The sequence below is a fragment of the Choloepus didactylus genome, chromosome 9 (assembly GCF_015220235.1).
Source record: "Choloepus didactylus isolate mChoDid1 chromosome 9, mChoDid1.pri, whole genome shotgun sequence".
NCBI lineage: Eukaryota > Metazoa > Chordata > Mammalia > Pilosa > Megalonychidae > Choloepus > Choloepus didactylus.
Genome location: NC_051315.1, coordinates 111,355,109 through 111,372,853, shown reverse-complemented (window position 1 = coordinate 111,372,853; position 17,745 = coordinate 111,355,109). Strand labels below are relative to the sequence as shown.

The 17,745-nt window shown below is 37.7% G+C and overlaps 1 protein-coding gene across 6 annotated transcripts in view; it reads left to right on the top strand.

Annotated features, from left to right (window-relative positions):
- USP37 (ubiquitin specific peptidase 37) overlaps positions 1-17,745 on the top strand; it is a 159,207-nt gene that overhangs the window by 31,604 nt on the left and 109,858 nt on the right. For all 6 annotated transcript variants that reach the window (XM_037848579.1, XM_037848581.1, XM_037848583.1 and 3 more), the window contains exons 4-7: positions 2,886-3,057; positions 4,449-4,549; positions 7,601-7,779; positions 8,122-8,199. In XM_037848579.1, coding sequence (XP_037704507.1) covers positions 2,886-3,057; positions 4,449-4,549; positions 7,601-7,779; positions 8,122-8,199 — 530 coding nt within the window. The remainder of the gene's footprint in view (positions 1-2,885; positions 3,058-4,448; positions 4,550-7,600; positions 7,780-8,121; positions 8,200-17,745) is intronic.

Genomic DNA, 17,745 nt, shown 5'->3' with positions numbered 1-17,745 from the left:
TGGTTCAAAATATGAAAATCAGTGTAATTTATGACATTGATAGAATGAAGGAAAAAAACACATCTCAGTAGACACAGGAAAAAATATTTGATGAAATTCACTACCCTTTCATGTTTAAGACTCACAAAAAAACTAGGAATATTTCCTCAGTGTGATAAAGGCACTTATGAAAAACCCACAGCTAGTATCATAATAATGGTAAAAGACTGAAAGTTTTTGTTCTGTGATAAAGAACAAAAGAAGGCTGCTTGCTATCACCTCTGCTATACCACATTGTTCTAGAAGTTCTAGACGGCAGCTAGGCAAGAAAAAGAAATAAAAGACATCTAATTCAGAAAGGAAGAAATAAAACTATTTGCAAATGACATTACCCTGTATATAGAAAATCTCAATCTACAAGAAAGCTACTAGAGCTAACAAATTCAGCGAAGTTGCAGAATAGAAGATCAACATACAAAACTCAGGTGTGTTTCTGTATACTAGCAGTGAACAATTCAAGGAGGAAATTAAGAAAAAATTCCATTTATAATAGCATCTAAAAGAATAAAGTATCTAGGAATGAGTTTAAACAGAAGAGGTGAAAGATTCATATACTGAAGTCTACAAACAATGCTGAAAGAAATTAAAGAAGACAAATAAATGGAAAACATCCTGTGTTCATTAATTGGAAGGCTTAATAGAGTTAAGTTGTAAAACTAGCCAAAGCAATCAACAGATTCAGTGCAGTCCCTTTCAAGATTCCAATGGCCTTATTTGCAGAAATGGGTAAGCCAGTCCTCAAATCCATATGGAATTGATAGGCACCCCTAATAGGCAAAAGTATCTTGAAAAAGGAACAAATTTGAGGGACTCACACTCCCTATTTAAACATTTACTACAAAGCTATGATAATCTAAACAGGTGGATACACATATAAACCAGTGGAATAGAATTGAGAGTTCTGAATTAGACCCACGCATCTCTGGGTATTGATTTTTGAAAAGGGTGCTAATTTCATGGAGTGGGGAAAGAATAGTCAAATGATGCTGGGAAACTTGGTTTCTATATGCCAGAAAATGAATTTGGACCCTTACTTCACACTGTAAGCCAGATTAACTGGAAATGAATCAAGGACTGAAATATAAGAGCTAAAACCATAAAACTCTTAGGCGGTAACAGGGGCAAATCTTCCTGACCTTGTATTTAGCATTGGATTTTTAGATATGAACCAAAAGCGTGAACAACAAAAGATACAATAATTAAAACCTTGTGTGCATCAGAGGACATTGTCTAGAAACTGGAAAGGTAATCTATAGAATGGGAGAAAATAGTTGCAAATCATGTATTTAGAAAGGGACTTCTATCCGGAATATAAAAGGAGCTCTTAGAACTCATCAACAAAAAGACAACCCAGATTTAAAAAGAGGTTAAAGGACTTGAACCGACGTTTTTTTCCAGAGGATATATAAGTGACCAGTAAGCACAAGGAAAGATGCTCAACATCATAACCATTAGGGAGATGCAAATCAAAACAACAGTGAGATATCACTTTACACACACTAGAGTGGCTATTTTAAAAAAAAAAGAAAAGAAAAAAGGAAAGAAAGAAATGAAATTTTGGAGAGGTTGTGGAGAAATAGAAGTCTTCATGCATTGTCGGTGAGGATGTAAAATGGTACAGGCAAATGGAAAGTAGCACGTCATTTCCTCTGAAAGTTAAGTATAGAATTACCATATGACCCAGCAATTCCACTCCTGGGTATATATTCAAAGAAAATGAGAACAGGGACTTAAACAGATACTTGTACGCCAGTGTTCATTGCAGGATGATGCACAGTAGCCAAAAGTGGAAACAACCCTACTGTCTATCAGCAGATGAATGGATGAACAAAATGTGCATACACATAATGGAATACTACTCAGCTGTAAAAAAACATAAGTTTTGATCCTTGCCACAACATGGATGAACCTTGAAAATGTTTTGCTGAGTGAAATAAACAAGACATTTAAGGACATGTATGATTCCAGATAGAGAAATATCTAGAAACAGTAAAATTGTAGAATATGGATTAGAAATTACCAGGGCACAGAGCAAAAGGGGAAGGGAGAGTTACTGCTTGATGGATGTAGAGTGTTTGTAAATTTAAAAATTTTTGAAATTAAAAAAAAAAGGTGCAAAGTTTTTTTGTTTAGCCTTGGAAAAATGACAGCCAAGACAAAATGAAAGTTATTGCTTCAGATCACGTATCTAAAGTCTGGGAGAGTGTAAGATAGGTTTTTGAACCACTTGGAGAGAGGAAGAAGTACAGCGAGTTGCAGGGAGCTATGATCTTTGTCATTGAATGAAAATTAAGTGAGTCTGCTTAGACAGTTTAAAAAGAAAAAACGATGAGTTCTTAGAGTCACAGATTTTTATTTTGATATATTTTTGAGAAATTGGAATTCTTTTGAGGATTGGATTAATATATTCTTTTACACTGTAGCTGCCTAAAAGTTTGGCGAATATCTTACATGCTTTTTTGTTTAAAAATGGAATAGAAAGAGGAAAAGAAAGGCTCTAATCTAGTTTGGCTGTCTGAACTGGTGGCAGTATAACCTTCCATGATCTGAAAATTGACTCATTCATTTTTATCCTATCTGTTTCTGCAAAAATGGGATTTCCTATCATAGGATTAAGAGTGCTAGGATTACTCTGTAAAATGAATTTTATTAGTATGTGTTTGCATCTCCTAAAAGTTAATTCTTTGACTTAAATGTATCAATAAATGGAAACCGTTTTTGGTTGAAAAAGAAAAAACTAAATCACTATGGGGAAGAGTGAGAAATGTAACTTAGAAATCATTATACAACTTTTTATACTTGGTAGTTATAGCTTTTCGATGATAATTTCCCTTTTGTCTTAATAGCTAAGTCATAATATTAAAAATGTGGTGCTTCGGCCCAGTGGAGCAAAACAAAGCCGCCTAATGTTAACTCTACAAGATAACAGCTTCTTGTCTATTGACAAAGTACCAAGTAAGGATGCTGAGGAAATGAGGTTGTTTCTAGATGCAGTCCATCAAAACAGACTTCATGCAGGTGAGTGCTAATCATCCCATGGTCTTACATTAGCCATTATAAAAGAATATGATTAAAAATGGAAGAGGATTAAAATTTGGGATAAGTTTTCCTTGAGTTTTCTTTTAATTGAAAGGTTTGTTTTTTTGTTTGTTTATTGTTGTTTGAGGTCTTTTTTCCTTAACAAATAAAATAATTATAAACATTAGGAAATGAAGATATGGCAGTGCTGCCTTGCTTGTATTAATATCTCTGTTGTCTCTGTTTCTGTTTTTCTTGTATTCTGTCATACCCACCATATTATGGAATCACTGTATGAAGAGCTGATGTGTGTCAGACAAGCACGTCTCTAAATACATTGGAGTGGAAAGCACAGTAGACTGCCTGGGGACCTAAGTTTGAATATGAACAACATAGCATAGTGGAAAAACATTGGCTTTGGACCTAAGCAGATTTGTGTTCAAATTTTAGCTCTGTTTGTCATTTCTTATATTGTTTTGGACAATTCTTAATGGCTTTAAGTTTTAGTTTCCTCATCTCTAAAATGAAGTTTATGTAACCTCGATTTCAGGGCTCTCTTTTTTTAAGAATTAGGGCTCGGATATGTAAAGCATAATTGGTACATGATAAGCACTAAGTCATTGCTATTGTTAGGTTAGCTAGCTCAGGGCTTAACTCTTACTCGTTCCGTGATCTTGGGCTGGTCATTTTAATCTTCTAGGTTTAGTTTCCTCAGCTGTGTGATATCGATAGCATACACTTTGCAGGGAGTAGAGCAAAACTATGATAAACAGTGTTACCACAACTAGCTAACCATTTAAAAAGATGCTAAAGCTGGATCCTTAACTTATTCTTTTTATCTGAATACATTTCACATTGATGAAAGATTTGAATGTAAAAAATAATAAAATTCTTATTAGAAGTTGGGAAGAGAAGCCATTTATTCAACTTGATAAACTTTTACTTGTAAAGAATGCTTCAGAGTATTCATTACTGAAGGTACTTCTGTCACTGTTTCTAACATGTTTCTCTCCTTAGCATCCAGTCTCAGTGTTCCTGCCATACATACACACTTGACTGACTTCTCCACAATGTTAATTACCAAATATTTACATAGAAGAGTTTGTAGCATTTTCTTTTTTGCTTTTTAAAGTTTAATCTTCTTTGTTCCTTATTCTTCTTTGCTCCTTAATTTGTTTCTAAATTTTTGCATGTTGTTTAGTTTTTTGATTGAGACTTGCTCTAAATGTTAATTATTATTTGTATCAGATTTACTTTTTATCAGAAAGAACTTGTTGATGAGCACTATGATTTATCGTTTTCCTGATATTTCTTCCATTTCTTCAATATTAAGAATGATAATGATAAATCTCTATTAAATTGAGTGACTTGGGGATATTTTTTGTCACCAGCCATGAAGCCTTCACAGGGTTCTGGTAGTTTTGGAGCTATTCTGGGCAGCAGGACCTCACAGAAGGAAACCAATAGGCAGCTTTCTTACTCAGACAATCAGGTATGTTCCGTTGAGTCTTCTTAGCTATTTTTTTTAAGTGGTAGTCACAACAGGTTGTTTGTCATGTATATTTTATAAGGTAGTTGCAGGAAGTAGAATTTAGACTTTAATGCCTAATGTTTCAGGCATTATCACAAGGGTATTTTCCAGGTCTCTGAAATTTACCATTTTATCCATCTCAGTCTCTTCAACTGTTTTTATGAAAATTTTTCTAAAATTATAACATTTTTCCCTTCTTACATTGAGTTTCACTGAACACAGGTTAACCTTTGCTCCATGTCTCATGGTCATCATTATGAATCACTGCAGAGTGTAGTTTTTAAAAGCATAGCTTTGGAGTTAGATGTGAGGTTTGAGTCTTGGTGCATCCACTTACTTGCAGTGGGTTGTTGGGGAAGTTACTTAAGTATTCTAGCCTCAGTACTCATCTGTAAAATTGAGATAGTGATAGTATTTCAAGGGCTGCTATGAGATGTTGCATCTCGTAAAAGTGGTTAGCTGTACCATATACTAACAATCCTGTAAGACATTTGCTGCTATTAGTTCTTTGAAGGCCTTTTGGTCTATTCTACATTATCAGCTTGGCCTCAGCACTATATGGTACTAGACTGTTTTGTTAAGATCTTCTGCTTGCTTTTTTAATAGTTTTTCTTTCACAGATATCATTCAGACAAGCATAGACTTACTTGTCCTATGTCTCTCTTAATTTGTTTAACAAAGGGAAGCCAGGCAGCCAAACTTGCTAGAATTGTTTTTTTAAGTAAGAAAATCTTTGACACTCTCCTCTAAGTAAATTTATGAATTCTCTTTGGCTGTACGGAGAGATTATTACTTAGTCCATTAACTGGACTAAGCAATGAATAAGATTTCATTTTTGTTAAGTTCCTTTTAAAGGTTGGATTTTTTTTTTGATAGTTTTATTAAGGTATAATTGACATGCAATAAACTGTAAATATTGAAAGTGTAAAATTTGATAAATTTTGACATGTATACACCTGTAAAACCATCACCATAATCAATATAGTAAATATATCCATCACCCCTGAAAGTTTCCTTATCCCCTGCTTTGTAATCCTTCTCTCCCACGTCTCTCTGTTCACCTCCCATCCCTAAGCAACCACTGATCTGCTACTATTGTAGATTAGTTTGCATTTTCTACAGTATTACATAAATGGAATCATATCGTATGTAATGTTTTTGTCTGACTTCTTTCAGTCAGCATAATTACTTTATTTTCAGATTCATTCATATGTAGGTAGGAATTTAAACTGTCAGAATATTATTTGAATGCATAAGTGCTAACATAAAGCATAAGCAAATATTTATACTTTCACAAATAATTCCTGTTAGTGGGACGATAAAATCAGTTTTACTCATTGTGACTGTAATTTAAAAAAAGGAATAGAATAGAAAATATTAGAGAGTATTGTACACAGTATGGATAAACACTGATTTCTGAAACTTAGGTTTTGGTTTTATTTATTTTTACTTGTAGGTTGTGATGTAAAATATTTCTTACTCTGAAATTGTAATCAAAAAGTTTGAAAAAGATGCAAAACGGTATGGTATGCAGTGTAATATGTTTACCATTGGTATAACAAAAAGAACAAAATATTGATTTTTTTAATGCATAAAGAAACAGTGGAAGAATATAACATAGGAGAGTGAGAAATGAAAGAACTGGGTGGAGGGGGATAGGAGTGGTTAAGGAAACTTCTCAGTATATGGCTTTAAACATTATTTTGGTATTTGAACCTTGGAAATATATCACCCATTCAGAAATTCAAGTTTCTATATCATTCATCCATATGACCTCAAAGGTCTTTTTCTTCCCTATCCTAAGTTTGTAATATCATAGAAAGAAAATAATTGGACTTATCTTCCATAGAGAAATCGCATAGCTCTTAATGTAGAAATACAAATTTTTTTCAGTTTTATTGAGATATATTCACATACCATGCAGTCATACAAAGCATACAGTTGTTCACAGTACTGCCATATAGTTGTGCGTCCATTGCCAAAAATTAATTTTTGAACATTTTCATTACCACACACACAAAAGTAATAAGAATAAAAATTAAAGTGAAAAAGAACAATTAAAGTAAAAAAGAACACTGAGGTTTTTTTGTTTCGTTCTGTTTTGTTTTTTTTGCCCCCATTTTTCTACACATCCATGCATACACTGGACAAAGGGGAATGTGGTCCATGTGGCTTTCCCAATCACATTGTTACCCCTCATAAGCTACATTTTTATACAGTTGTCTTCAAGATTCAAGGGTTCTGGGTTGTAGTTTGATAGTTTCAGGTATTTACTGCTAGCTATTCCAATTCATTAGAACCTTAAAAGGGTTATCTAAGAGTGCCCACCAGAGTGAACTCTGGTGGTGCAGAATGCTGATATAAAATACTAGCTCTCAATTAGCATGTTTAAAATTGCTCTTTTCTTTCTGAATGTTCTTGCTGTGTCTTTGGGTTATACTATTGATTCTTTGGGTTAGACAGTGGACTCTATCTTACCGTCCTCATTGTTGCATCCATTTGTTTCATTTCTCCAAACTAGAATGCCCTCTAGGGTCATGTAAGTACCGGTGACTTAGCATTTAAGTTGTCACAGCCAGTGTCGTTTCACCTCTTTCTCACATCCCTGTCACTTTAATTTATCATAATTATAATTGGATATATTTTCCTCCCAGAGATCTATTTTTATGCTAATCACTATAGACATGTTTTGTTTTGTTTTTTAACAGTAATTCAAGGCAGAGACCTTGCCTTCTGCCTCCAGATGTGCTGGGAGAGTGTAAGTTTAGAAGAGTGCTACAGGAAAATAAATAGCAAGCTCAATTTCTTGCACTGACTACTTCAGAATCACCGGGAGTGCTTTTAAAGAAAATACTGATGAATGGGCCCCATCCCAGACCAATTAGGATAGAATCTCTGTAGGTGATTCCCCAGTTCTGGGTATTTTTAAAAAGCTCCTGTTCTGAGAATCACTGGTGTAAAAGTAGTTTGATTAATTTGAAGAGTTAGCTATCTTAAACTTTATTCTTCCAGGCCTCTTCAAAAAGAGGAAGTTTGGATACCAGAGATGATATTCCGTTTCGAAAAGTTCTTGGTAATCCAGCTAGAGGATCTATTAAGACTGCAGCAGGAAGTGGAATACCTGTTTCCCGGACGATTCCTTCTTTGACGTCTACATCAACACCTCTTAGATCAGGTTTATTAGAAAATAGGTATGATAGACCTTTTCTTCATACTTTGTCATTAAATCTGTCTTTTGTCAAAGACTTTTAGAAAGATCAGAAATTTGAGAAAGAAATGAAGGAACTTGTCCAGTGAGTTAAGATGTGTTAGAGAAAGTAAAGAAAAAAAGTATAGAGTACATTTTTGGTAGATAAGTACAAGCATTTGTCCTTTTTGCTTTATGTCAGTGAAATGTATTCAGTATACAGTTTTACAGTATATTAATTTAAGTATGGTGTAGATAATCAAGTATCAGTAGTCATAATTCCTTGAGTGTTGGTTTTTACTTTTAATGGTATGAATTAGACTTTTTTTTTCTCTGTTCTCTGCAGGACTGAAAAGAGGAAAAGAATGCTGTCATCTGGCTCAGAGTTGAATGAAGATTACCCTAAGGAAAATGATTCATCATCGTAAGTTGCTTTAAGAGCCTTTCTGGCACTATTTCAGTGTATCTTTTTTTTTTTTTTTTTTAATTTTATTTTGAAATAAATTGAAACTTACAGTAACAGTTGCAAAAACAATACAAACCCCATACACAGAACTCCAGCATACCCCGACCCCTTCACCTGATACCCCAATCCACCAACTTTAACATCCTGTCATGCCACCATTTCTTTCTTTCCCTCCCTCTCTCCCTCCCTCCCTATCTATCATCCATCATCTATTGCTCTGTCTTCTGAACATACGAGAGCAAGCTGCACACATCTTTGAACAAACAGTATAATTCACATACACCTTTCCCATGAACGAGAACATTCTTTTATGCAATCCCATTAAGCGCAGCTAAGAAGTTCAAGAAATTCAACATTGATACAAAGCTTACATTCTGTATTTCCTTTTTTTTTCTTATGTCCCGTCTGTGTCCCTTTGAGCCTCCTCTCCTCCATCCTCAGATCCCATCCAGGATCATCCTTGGCATTTAATTGTCATCTATTTAGACTGTCTTTTTTTTTTTTTTTTCCTCAATTGTGGAAACAAATATACAGCCTAAATCTTCCCATTCCACCCCCTCCCTAGCATTCCATTAGTGGGATTAATCACATTCAGAATGTTGCAATGCTATCACCTTCCCACCATCCATTACTAGAAATTTCCCTTCACCCCAAACAGAAACCCTACACTCATTTCTTAACTCCCCATTGCCCCTTCCCCCACTTCTCGTAACCCTTACTCTACTATTCATCTCTATGGTCATATTCTCTGACACTTTCTTTGTGTTTACCATGGGGCTTAAATTTAACGTCTTAAATCTATAACAATCTTGTTTTTCTTTGGTACCAACTTAACTTCAATAGGACACATAAACTATGTTCCTATACTCCATCATTCCCCCACCTTTATGTAGTTCTTGTCAAAGATTACATATTTTACATTGAGTCCAAAACCACTGATTTATCATTACAGTTTATGTATTTTAGATTCTAGGAAGTAAATAGTGGAGCTACAAATCAAAAATACAGTAGTATTGGTATTTATATTTACCATGTGATCTTTACTGGAAATCTATTTCTTCATGTAGTTTCAGTCAATTGTTTAGTGTCCCTTCCTTTCAGCCTGCTCAGTTTCCTTTAGCATTTCTTATAGGACTGATATACTGGTGATGAAGTCCCTCAGCTTTTGATTATCTGGGAATGTTTTCATCTCCCCCTCATTTTTACCAACTGGGTGTTTGTGAATTCTCTGTCTCTGATGGTTATTGACTTCTATTTGTATTCCATTGTGGTCAGAGAATGTGCTGTGAACAAATTCAATTTTTTTTTTTTTTTTTAATGGCCTGTTTTATATCCCAGCATATGGTCCATTCTGAAGAAAGATTTGTGTTCAGTAGAGAAGAATGTGTGTCCCGGTGACCTGAGATGTAATGTTCTATATATGTCTGTTAAAATTCTCTATGTCTCTCTCTCCTTTCTTTGTTTCTCTGTCAGTACGGCTCCCTTTAGTATCTGAAGTAGGGCAGGTCTTTTATTAGCAAAATCTCTCAGCATTTGTTTGTCTGTGAAAAATTTAAGCTCTCCCTCGAATTTGAAGGAGAGTTTTGTTGGATAAAGTATTCTTAGTTGGAAATTTTTCTTTCTCAGAATTTTAAATATGTCATGCCACTGCCTTCTCGCCTCCATGGTGGCTGCTGAGTAGTCACTGCTTAGTCTTAATGTTGTTTCCTTTGTATGTGGTGAATTGCTTTTCTCTTGTGACTTTCAGAACTTGCTCCTTGTCTTCAGTATTTGACAGTCTGATCAGAATATGTGTTGGAGTGGGTTTATTTGGATTTATTCTATTTGGAGTTCACTGGGCATTTATGCTTTGTGTATTTATATTGTGTAGAAGGTTTGGTAAGTTTTCTCCAACAATTTCTTTGAATATTGTTTCTAGACCTTTACCCTTTTCTTCCCCTTCTGGGACACCAATGAGTCTTAAATTTGGATGTTTTATTTTATCTGTCATATCCCTGAGATCCATTTCAATTTTTTTAATTTTTTTTCCCATTCTTTATTTTGTTCTTTCATTTTCTGTTCTCTGGTCCTCGAGGAGGCTGAGTTGTTGTTCAGCTTCCTCTAATCTTGTATTATGAGTATCCAGAGTCTTTTTAATTTGGCCAACAGTTTCTTTCATTTCCATAAGATCTTCTGCTTTTTTATTTAGTCTTGCAATTTCTTCTTTATGCTCTTCTGGAGTATTCATATCCTTTATATCCTGTGCCATGTTCTCGTTGTCTGTCTGTGTTTAGTTCTTTGATTAATTGTGCCAAGTACTGTGTCTCTTCTGATCTTTTGATTTGGGTGTTTTGGTTTGGGTTCTCCATATCGTCTGGTTTTATCATATGCTGTAAGATTTTCTGTTGTTTTTGCCCACTTGGAATTTGCTTTACTTGGTCTCTAATTTGTCAGAACTACAACTTGGTGGCATACACTTTCTCTAACTAACCACCAGATGGCATCCGTGAGTCACCTGTTCCCCTCAAGTCAGTTGCCCCAACTTTGTCTTTGTGGTGTGTGGGGGTCTGATTCTTGTGGGGTTCAATTGGTGCACTAAATTTGGGTATGTTGTTGGTCTGTCTGCCCTGAATGTGGGCATGTGTCTGGGTGGTTAGGGAGGCAGGGCAGCTTTAATAATTAAACCTCCCAGGTGTTCCCGGAGATTTAAGGCTGTTGCAAGAGCCTAAGCCTTCATTTCAGTCTTGCCACAGATTGTCTCTGCCGCTCAACCACAAGTCCTTGGTATTGGCACAGGGTCCCTGGGATTTCCGAGCGGGTCCCCCTTCTCAGCTGTGCTCTTCCAGGACCTCTGCCGAGGGAAGGTTGTGCCACATCACAAGTGTGCGCCAGCCCACCAGGGAAGCCCTGGGCCACCAGGCCGTGCAGGGGCATTCCCATCCTGCTGTAAGGATGGCTGAATGGGACGTGTTAATTTCCCCCTTTTTGCACAGCTCCACCTTCCCAGCTCTGGGACAATTAGCTGTGGGTGCGCTAAAGGCCACTGTCCACGGCTGATATTGTGGCTTGTGTGTGATGCTGCGGGAAAGACTCCCTGTCACACTGGGTTTCTTGGCGCGGCTCTGGGCTGTGGGTGCGGCTGTGGGCTGTGGGTCCGGCCCTGGGCAGGAGTGTCCCCAGCCCATCGGGGAGATGGCTGCAAGGGGCGCGGTTTCTTTCTCCTTTTGGCTCACCTCAGCTCCCTGGGCCCGAGACAATCAGCAGCAGGTGTGGGAAGGGCTATCCTCCACGCCAGACACCGAGGTGTTGGCCCAGCCCGTTCCTGCCATGCTTCACTGCGCGGTTCTCCCTGTCGTATCTGCAGCCACTCCCGGGTTTTTGTTTTTTTTTTAAAAGAACCAGTCCGTCTCCAAACGCCAACCCAGTGTTTCCCCGCACCACAGCGCGGCCACTGGAATTTCAGCCAGCTCACTTACTCATTTCAGAATGCAGACTCCCAGTTTCACCAAATGCACGGTCCCTGTGGATTTAGCAGATCTTGTCTGGCCGGTGCATTGCTGGAACTGGTGTTCTGGGTCACTTTCTGGTTTTTATGTAGTATTTTTCACAGAGGTGTTTTTTTGCCCTGTCTCACCTAGCCGCCATCTTAGGTTCTTCAGTTCAGTGTATCTTATATTGATAATTATAATAACTATGGAATATTGGGGGAGGGGAGTAGATAGTGTTCAATTTATAGGAATTCCAAAGATAGAAGAGCAGAATTTAAAATGTTCTGGTGACAGTAGATGGTAGGCTCAATGGACAGGGAATTTGGCTATTGCTATTGCTTTGGTCATTTCATTGAACAACTTCTAGTCAAGCTTTTTTTTTTTTTTTTAATCTGTAATAACTAAAGGAAGAATAGAGTTAAAGAACTCTAACTTTCTTGCTGTCTGCTCTGTGTGAACCCAGTCCTTTCTTCCTCTTTTTACCCTTATTTTTATTTTTATTTTTTTTCCTTAATCATGTGAAAACTCAACTTGGCCCTAGGGATGAAAGAATGTGAGCCCTATACGAGTTCTAGGTAAGGAACAGCAATCTTTCAGAGGTATGTTGTAAGTTGATCAAAAGGGCATAGATCTACAACTGAGCAGTCAGCAGCTCATGATCCTCTTCCTCATCAAGTGAGAGAATTTTGGTCTTTTGGGGAAAAACCTTTATGCATTTATCAGTTAATACGTCAATTAATAACCGTAACAGAAATCAGTTGATAGTTCACTGGTATTTGAGGTCAAGGGGTCATAAAAAGAAGTTGAGAAGAAGCTTTCTATTTATGCCTAGTCAAAATTCTATTACGGCAGAAGGGTACAGTGATTGTTTGGGGACAGCTAACATTCTGCCATAGTTTACAGCTCTTGCCCATCAAAATGCCCTGCTGCATTCTTCTTCACGTACATAGAACACCCTTAACCCCATCCAGATGGAAACAGTCTGCAAGTCTCATTTAGACATTGTATCAAGCTCAGAGTCTAGGATTTCTGGTCAATGTACAGTCGTCTCTATAAGGTCCAAGTGTGCCTTAGACCATGTTCCTCATGGTCTGGACCTAAAAACTAGAAGAAGTTAATCTGCCTTCCCCCACTCCAATCCCTGTACACACATCCATTACACATTGCTGGAATGGGAACAGGATAACCACAATAAAAATTTCCATTTAGAAAAGTCAAGGATAGAAAACTGGAGGAGTCACTCGCCCATAGCAGTAATAAAAAAATTATGAAGTTAGTGAAGGCAGTGGAGTAAATTCTTCTAGCATCTAGTCTAGATTCCCTGAATCCTCCGTTAACACTTCTGCTGGCTTAGGTGGTTTGCCTTAGGTGGGATGACTCAGGACTTCATCTTTGAGGGGTTGAGCTCCTCATTGTCATGTGCTCATCAGGCCATTGTTGCTATAATTGCCCATTCATAGTTAAAAGTGAGCATGGGAGCACTGAGAGATGCCCCCACTGAATCCACTCTATTCCAAACATATTCCTCCTTTCCCCGTTGTGTTTCAGCAACCTACTTCCCTATGGTAATCAAAGTTACCCCTGCCACTATGGTAACTCCTTTCTTTGCCTGCTCATCTGTCAGCTTGAGGAACACAAAATGACTAAGTATTAGCCATAGCTTTAGGTTTTGTTTTTTTGTTTGTTTGTTTGTTTTTTAATTCAGTTTTATTGAGATATATTCACATACCATACAATCATCCATGTCAGCTGTTCACAGTATGATCATATAGTTATGCATTTATCACCACAGTCTATTTCTGAACATTTTCCTTACATCAGAAAGAATCAGAATAAGAATAAAAAATAAGAGTAAAAAAAAAGAACACCCAAACCATCCCCCCCATCCCACCATATTTGTCACTTAGTTTCTATCCCCAGTTTTCTACTCATCTATCCATATACTAGATAAAGGGAGTGTGATCCACAAGGTTTTCACAATCACACTGTCACCCCTTGTAATCTACATTATTATATAATCGTCTTCAGGAGTCCAGACTACTGGGTTGGAGTTTGGTAGTTTCAGGTATTTACTTCTAGCTATTCCAATACATTAGAACCTAAGAGTTGTTATCTATATAGTGCATAAGAATGTCCACCAGAGTGACCTCTTGACTCCATTTGAGATCTCTCAGCCACTGAAACTAGTTTGTCTCATTTTGCGTCCCCCTTTTGGTCAGGAAGATATTCTCAATGCCATGATGCTGGGTTCAGATTTATCCTGGGATAGCTTTAAGTTTAATAGGACTTTTATTGTGCTCCCTGGTGAAAAAGTTCCCCCTCTTAGAGCGAGGACCTCTCAGCCCACAAAATCTAAATTACAGGAATGGGAAGCACAAATTTTCCAGTGGGTTATTGGGAGTGATGGTAAGTATGTGTACTCCTACTTGGTTTCCAGACCCATTACATGTATGCATTCCCTATACATATAATGGTTTGTTGGTTTAAAGTACATTGTATCTTGAAGGACACCCCATTCCTAAGGATATCATCTCTAAGCTACAGTTTCAAAGATTATTGCAACACTTTATCCGGCCAGCGGCTTTGTGGTGATACATGTGTGGTAGTACCAGTGTATCCTGTGCCTTTTTTATGCCTCCTTTTCTGTAACGTGGGTTCTTTGTTCCAAGATGATGTCTTGCATGTTTTCATGTTAGTAAATCAAACACTCTTATGAGTTCTAAGATAGTGGTGCTGGTCGAGCCAGCGTGAGCAGGGAAGGCAAATGTGTACCTAGAATGTGTGTCAATTCCAGTCAGGATGAATTACTGCCCTTCCCAGGGTGGAAGGAATTTGATGTAATCACCTTGCCACCAAATGACTGGTTGGTTTCCTCAAGGGATGGTACTGACCAGTTGACATCAAAGTTACTAAATCAGCCTTGATGAGGGGGAACCCATATTGCAGGGTCCACATGGAGCTTCTCTCTCTGCCACCATGGCTATTTTATTCATGAGCCCTTTGTGGAAGTATTGAGATGGCAGAGGACAGAGCTCGGCTGATATCTGCTTGACAAGTCATTAAACATCCTGTCTGATTGTTTATATCTCTTCAGTGGAGTTCTCTGATGAGCATTAAAGTGTGAAACAGATCCTCACCCTTTGTACACACTCCTGTAAGTCTATCCATACATTTCTTTTCTAGATGATTTGTCCCTGGTTTTCTGGGCTTGCTCTTTCAGATTGTTTTGTCACCACTCAGGAGTCCATGATCCAGCTCTCTCTTTACCCAAAGTGGATGATCTTGTATATCTCTTAAAGCTTGGCACAGTGGAGGATTTCCCTTCACTGTCTTTCAGAGCAGTCCTTTGATAGGGCTATAGTGCATCAGCAGTTTGTTTTCAGCTTGTACCAGTCTACGAAGATGATCCATCCATGAATCAGGCCCAGGTTTTTTCTTCCTCTTTCAGCTAGGCATAGGGAATCCTCATGAGGCTCATTCTTGTTATCTTTTCTTCCTTACTGGAACCCAATCCCAGATACACAACTTTCCATTTTGTTGCTGCTGTGCCATCCTGATTTTGTGACTTTGGGGGTGTCGTAGCTCATGATGGCTAGCTCTGATTGTATAGTACCTTGATGACCCATGGTCAGGTGCTCAGTCTCTTCTACATCCTAGTGGAATACCAGGATCTGTTTTACAAATAATGTATAATTCTCTGCTGCAGACAGCCATGGTCTTGCTCTAGAATGCTAAGGGTCTGTGCTGCAACTCTTCCTTCTGTGGAATTTGCCAGTGAATACGTTGTGTCTTTGGCCTAAAGTTGGTAATTGGCCAAGTGGGCCTATCATTTTTCTCTCTTGAGCAGATAAATACTCTTAGCAACAACCAAGGAATTCCATGGTCTTTATGATTACTATTTACCCCATATCCCTTGTATCCATTATCTATTGCTGATAACCAACCACTTCAAAATTTAGTGACTTAAAATAGTAACTATTTTTTATTGCTTTTGAGTCTATGGTCAGCTGGATGGTTCTGCTCTTCTGGGCCAGGCTTCACTGGTTGTGGCTGGATTCTCTCATTTTCTAATGCATCTGTTGACAGTTGGATTGGTTACGAGTTGGGTTGTCCAGGATAGCCTCATTTGTATAACTGGCGGTTGTCTAGCCATCATTTTGGGTAATGAGGATAGCCTGGCATTGTTCACATGGGAGTGACTGGATTCCGAGAGAGTGAATAGAAGTTCAAATGTCTTATAGGCTTAGAATTAGAACTCACACACTGTTACTGCTGTTACATTATTTTGGGAAAAGCAAATCACAAGGCCAGCCCTGATAAGGGATAGGGAAATAGACTGCACTTCTTTATGGGAGGCTCAGTTTCAGGGAGGGGAATAATTTGGGGCTTCTTAACAACTTTATTGAAATATAATTTACATACCATAAAATTCATGTGTTATAAGTGAACAGTTCAGTGATTTTTAGTAAATTTATTGAATTGTACACCCATCACCATAACCCAGGTTTTTTTAAATTCAATTTTATTGAGATATATTCACATACCATGCAGTCATACAAAGCGTACATTCAGTTGTTTATAGTACCATTATGTAGTTGTGCATTCATCACCAAAAATTAATTTTTGAACGTTTTCATTACCACACACTCAAAAATAATAAGAATAAAACTTAAAGTGAAAAAGAACAATTAAAGTAAAAAAGAACACTGGGGTTTTTTTGTTTTGTTTTGTTTTTTTGCCCCCATTTTTTCTACTCATCCATCCACACACTGGGCAAAGAGGAGTGTGGTCCATATGGCTTTCCCAATCACATTGTCACCCCTCATAAGCTACATTTTTATACAGTCGTCTTCAAGATTCAAGGATTCTGGGTTGTAGTTTGATAGTGTCAGCTCTTTACTGCTAGCTATTCCAGTTCAATAGAACCTAAAAAGAGTTGTCTTTATTGTGCATAAGAGTGCCCACCAGAGTGACGTCTCGGCTTCCTTTTGGAATCTCTCTGCCACTGAAGCTTATTTCATTTCCTTTCACATCCCCCCTTTTGGTCAAGAAGATGTTCTCCATCTCACAATACCAGGTCTAGATTCCTCCCCAGGAGTCATATCCTGCATTGCCAGGGAGATTTACACTCTCAGGAGTCAGGTCCCATGTAGGGGAGAGAGCAGTGAGATCACCTGCCAAGGTGGCTTATTAGAGAGGGCCACATCTGAGCAACAAAGAGGCATTCAGAAGGAGGCTCTTAGGCACAATTATAGGCAAGCCTAGCCCCTCCTTTGCAGCAAGTCTTGCCAATGGCAAGTCCCATGGTAGAGGGCTCAGGCAATGAAACCACCAGGCCCGTATGTGTGTGAGCACATCAACAACCATCGAGGTGGAAAGCGCAACACCCTTGCATTCTCCATCAGCTCCTCAGGGGGACTTGGCATATTTTTTTCATTGTTTTTATTTTTGTTTTTTTAATTAACTTTTTTTTTTAATTAACTATGTGAAAAAAAATTTTTTTGAAACATACAATAAAAAAAGATTTCAAACAAGCCATAACAATGAAGAAAAAGATAACTAATGTAAAATATCTACTTTACTTCCAACATGTTCGTACTCTACCCCGTGAAAATAGCCTAATACAGCAACATTTCTGTGAACTTGTTCCTACCACAAAGAATGACCATAACCCAGTTTTAGAATGTTTCAGTCATCCTAATAAGATCTATTCTGCAATTACTCTACCCCATCACTCACATGCTAGAATGTGGCATGAGCCATATCCTCTTGTAACTTTTCCCATCCTAGTTTACCAGAGATGAAAAGCTGAGCAATTGTAACACTAGGGTCTCAGAGGTATTGCCACCAGCAATGGCATTCCCAAATTTCAGAATTTTATCCTTAAGAATCTGTTTCTTAGGCCCACTTCCATTACCAACTGTTGTAGATCAGGTTCCCCAGAAGCAGACCCTGAGACGGGGGTTAGTGTCAAGTGATTTATTAAGGAAGTACTCCCAGGGGAGACCAGAAAAGGAGTGAAGAAAGCCAGTCAGTG